This window comes from Austrofundulus limnaeus, unplaced genomic scaffold (genome assembly GCF_001266775.1).
Source record: "Austrofundulus limnaeus strain Quisiro unplaced genomic scaffold, Austrofundulus_limnaeus-1.0 Scaffold86, whole genome shotgun sequence".
NCBI classification, from domain to species: Eukaryota; Metazoa; Chordata; class Actinopteri; order Cyprinodontiformes; family Rivulidae; genus Austrofundulus; species Austrofundulus limnaeus.
Genome location: NW_013952488.1, coordinates 459,738 through 464,526, shown reverse-complemented (window position 1 = coordinate 464,526; position 4,789 = coordinate 459,738). Strand labels below are relative to the sequence as shown.

The window sequence follows — 4,789 nt, the reverse complement described above, 5'->3', positions numbered from 1 at the left end:
TTCTTATGATGTCCTCTTTTCCTCTCTGGGTCTCGTTTCTGTGGGGGGTAAAACTCCTTGGATCTGATTCCAGAATTATAAGCATCCTGGACTCCAGGCCCTCTTGACAGTGGTATCGATATTTCAGTATCCATCCGCACATCAGTGTTGAGCGTGCAGTTCATTCCAGAGTGACCAACACAACCACACTGGCTGACTTGTGATAAATGCTGGTCAGAAATAAGCTATCTAACAGGAGTGAGTGACCAAGCTGGTCTCCAGCATGAGGAGTAGGTGCCAGGCGGTTGTGGCTGTGTATGGTTCTTCCACATGCTACTGGGATCCCTTATATTTAAATGGGTTAAATTAATAACTGCTAAATAGCACATTTCATCAGACTTCAACCATCCAATAAACAACACCAAACTAGAGACCATGAAAGGATACGCTGTTTAGCCGAGATGTTTTGTCAAGTTTTTTCATGGAGTATTTCAGGAGAAATAAACAGGGTTTCCAAAAGAAGTATTGTTACGACAAAGAAATGATCAACAAACACAGATTTTCTTACTTTTTTGCTCAAAGTATATAAGTATCTTGCTGTGTGTGGGTCTGTGTGTGTGTGTTTTCTGCAATGCATACTAACATGTTTGAAAAGAGAAATTTGTGTGACGTTAGTTTTTGCATGACGGAGGAAAAGCTCTGAAGATCTACCACCACGTGCTGCTAGGAATGAAAACAAGAAAAAAAAACAAATGTGAAACATATTTATCTCTTTGTGACTCTCTTTATGATGTTCCTTTCTGTAGTTCATGTTTTCCCTCCGTTTGCCCTCCTATTGCTTTGTTTCTTGCAGCAACCTGCTTTCACGTCACGCAGCATCTTCTTTTTAATGCCATGTTTGTGTGTTTCTCCTACTCAGGCCTCCCTCCTCCACCTGCTATCGGCAAAAGAGGCTTGAAGATTCGAGGCAAGCCGAAACACACAGCATTCACTTATAAAACACTCAAGTTATCGAATATTATACGGTACTTTCGCCTCAGACGTCCTGCTGTGAATAAAGCCGAGACGTTAAGCATCATAATGGTCCAAATTATAGTTTAACAGCTGCACGAAGAGGAGAAAAATTCAGCTGCACATAAATTTCATTGCATTATACTGTATCTCTGACTAAAAGCTTGAAAGCAGAATCAAACAGCTGCAAAAAGAGCTGGATTTGTGTCTTTTACAGTAGGAAAATCGATCACTGAAGTAGAAATGTCTAACACCACTTAGACACGCTGATAAAAAGTGCAGATGTATTTAAAGCAGCTTTTTTTTCCTGCAACCAGAACAAGTATTTAAAGAGATCCACGATTAGTTGCAACATTAAACTTTGTTTGAGAAACATTTATTTTAACTGTAAAATAAAGACTGTAAAAATACTGTAGGCTGTTTAGTTTTGTAAATTTTTTTAAATATATTTTTACACGGACGGAGCCATTTTATTTACATGCAAAGCATTCTGGGTAAATGATGACATCAACTAGGTCATTGGTGCAAGGCTGCTAGTGAGCTATGTCCACCCTGAAGGTTACTCTTGGACAATATCTGATGATTGACTCTTTAAAATGAAACCAGAGAGCGTTGACAGAGAGGAGAAGGTAGAAATGACTCAGCCTGTAACTGAAAATATGGATGGAGGACAACAGAGCTGCTTCATGGAAGAAGAACCTCAGCTTAGCCTGTTAGCCGTCGCGCTAGCCCTCACGCTATATTGCCTTATATGTATTAGCTCGGAGCTAGCGCGACAAACAAGCTAAACATAGGTCCTCATCCATATTTTCAGTTGCAATCTGAGTCATTTTTGCGTTCTCCTCTCTGTCATGTGGATGGAGGACCTCAGTGATGAGAGGAGAATGTGTAGCGCTGAGCTAATACATATATATGGTGATAGCGTCGGGGCTAATGCTAAAGCTAACAGGCTAAGCTGAGGTTCTTCTTCCATGAAGCAGCTCTGTTGTCCTCCATCTATATTTTCAGTTACAGGCTGAGTCATTTCTACCTTCTCCTCTCTGTCAACGCTCTCTGGTTTCATTTAAAAGAGCCGATCGTCAGATATTGTCCAAGATTAACCTTCAGGGTGGATATAGCTCGCTAGCAGCCTCGTGCCAATGACCTAGTTGATGTCATCAATTTCCCAGAATGCTTTGTGTGTAAATAAAATGGCCCCGTCCGTGTAAAATATTTTTAAACTTTTAGTTTAAAAATGATAAAAACTGAACATCCTACAGTATTTTTACAGTCTTTATTTTACAGTTAAAATATATGTTTATCATATAAAGTCTAATGTTACAACTAGTCGGGGATCCCTTTAAAATGTGTGATCTGAACTGCTGGAAATGGAATTAAAGAAAAGACAGGTTTCTGTAAAGAAATAAAATAAGAAAAGTATTGCAAACTCATGACATGGTACACCAACAGTTTTGTGATCACAGATGTTAGGAGCAAATTTCAGGCGTGTGAAGAACTGAACCCTGTATGTCAAAAGAGGATCAAGGTTCAGATCTCCCCTTTAGGCCAGGGATCTAGACTGCAACATCCAGTAAATGACACTTTGAGTTTAATTGGACTCTGTGGAAAGAGAAACATCAGAAAAGACAAACTTTTTGTTAGAAAGATGAAAGAACAAAACAGATTTTAAGATTTATAATCCAAGCATGGAACAAAGAATGGGGGTGTTGTTACACTTCACAGATTTAAGCCATATAAACAAGGTTGCAACAACTACATGCCATGGTCGTCAGCTTATGTTGTGAGCTCAGTATTTTCACCTCATTGAAGCAACCAACTGCATATTTATGATGTATCTTAGTGACTGCATCTTCAACTGGTTTGTTATTTGTGTTTCAGTTTACTATTTAGCTTTTATTTAAATGGCGTGAAGCTGTTCAAGATTAAAACTAGTTTATAAGAGCATCAACACGGCCAGCATTTTAAGCTAAAGTAAGTAACAAAATGACCACAACAATGTTAATATTGTTTCATATTGTAAGGATAAACACAAAAATTATAAACAGTAGACTAGGTGAAATTAGGGCAAAATATCAAAGTATTAACACTAATTAGTTAATTGAACAGATGAAAGTAGTGCAGTTGTAGTCAGTACATCATTTGGAGCCACATATTCTTGCCTCATAATCATTATCATATTAATAATTAGAGCATTAAATGATTTTTTGTTAAATTTAATTAGTCCAAAATCAATTCTGAAACATCTTTGCTCTTTTGTTTTGCATTAAGAACAAGTTTTAAAACCCAAGCTATGCAGTGTTTGAGCTTGCTGTAGATTATAGAGACGCTTTCAATGTTTCGAATACATCATAGTATCATCAGCATAGCCTCAAACTAAGATTTTCTTTATTGCCTAACTGTGATGTTTTGATTCATAACATGAAATTATTTTTTGTGATGAATGGGCAATGAGAAAAAAATCTCACAAAAGAAAACAAAGACATGATACAAGAGATGTTAAACTGTTTTCTAGGAGCTTACATTAACTGAGAGGACCTTTCTTTTTAAATCTACTGGTACTATCATAAGTTTTACTTATTGCTGATCGTGAGTAGAAATAATTTTTGGATGCTATTAGGACAAAGCATCAAAAGAAGATGCGGTCCAAACAAAAATAAAATAGTATTTTCAAAAGAAACAGCTAAACCTAGATTTAAGAAATTGGAAACTTCACAAGAGACAATCTAAAAATGCAACTTTGTGCACGCCACAAAATATTTGGGTCAATGCTTTCTTTATAAAATAAAAAAAGAATAAGTTCTGTATTTATTTTATTTTAGCTGGAGTTCGTTCAGTCAAACCAAGCCCCGCTGGAATCCACGGTGATGTCACAACTCAGGAGAGCTCTGATTGGCTGGAGATGATTTGGATGTTTGTAGCCAGCCTGGTCGCGCCTGATGAGGAAGAGGAAGGTATTCATCACCTTACTGAAACCCTCACATGTAAGAAAACATTTCTCACAGTAATGCACCATCAAATAATCAGAACTACTAATAATTAACACCCAAAAACCCACATTACTCTGTGCTGTGAGAATAATAACATTCACTGACTGCCATAGTTTGACTATATACAAGATATTTTCTTTGATAAAGTGTGGCTGTGGCTGCTGGCAAGAAGAGGAAAAGTACAGTTTGTTATTCTTGGTGGATGGACTTATTGAAAGCTAAATATTTTCAAGGTCAGAAGTATCAGGCTGAGTGAGTGAACAAAAGGAAAATTGTTCAAGTAATTTTGCTAAGAATGGTAAACGCTTTGTGTGTAAAAACTTGTTTTTATGAGAGAATAGCATGCTTTTGTTCCTCATGAGCACCCTTTTCTGTACAGTTTTCTGTTTGTTTGTCCTTTAGCTTTCCACTCGGAGGAACTTTGATGTGAAGGAGGTGGAGGGGAAAGCAACCCAGTCAGGAATGGACAACATATGTTTGAGTAACAAGTGAAAAAGGCAGGAGAAACAGTTTGAAGATATCAGAGAATGGATAACACAAGTGGAAATGAAGCTGTGTGCGGTTTGAATAAAGCGTCACATCAGAGTAATGTTTGTTTCTGTTTATTGGCAGCAATTTGTTCAACAAAAGTTTGAAAGGAAATTCCCTTTTTTCTGAGTTTAGGGTTTTAAGTGGATTTAAATTGAACTGGTTTACTTCTGTTCTCTGTCCTTTATGACTTCTGTTACATACATAAACTTAACCGTTTGTGTTTTTCTCAAGCTGGTTTATGTTGCTAGGGGTCTAGCATGGTTCACCCTTGGACAGCACCC

General features: G+C 37.3%; 1 protein-coding gene across 4 annotated transcripts in view; it reads left to right on the top strand.

Moving 5' to 3' along the window:
- The window catches only part of trdn (triadin), a 21,602-nt gene extending 17,036 nt beyond the window's left edge, over positions 1 to 4,566 (top strand). For 3 of the 4 annotated variants that reach the window (XM_014011913.1, XM_014011916.1, XM_014011912.1), the window contains 3 exons: positions 899 to 946; positions 3,810 to 3,971; positions 4,380 to 4,566. In XM_014011913.1, the coding sequence (XP_013867367.1) occupies positions 899 to 946; positions 3,810 to 3,971; positions 4,380 to 4,402 (233 nt within the window). In that variant the 3' untranslated portion in view covers positions 4,403 to 4,566. The remainder of the gene's footprint in view (positions 1 to 898; positions 947 to 3,809; positions 3,972 to 4,379) is intronic. The other variant, XM_014011915.1, reaches the window with a different exon arrangement.
- The last annotated feature ends 223 nt before the right edge of the window (positions 4,567 to 4,789 follow it).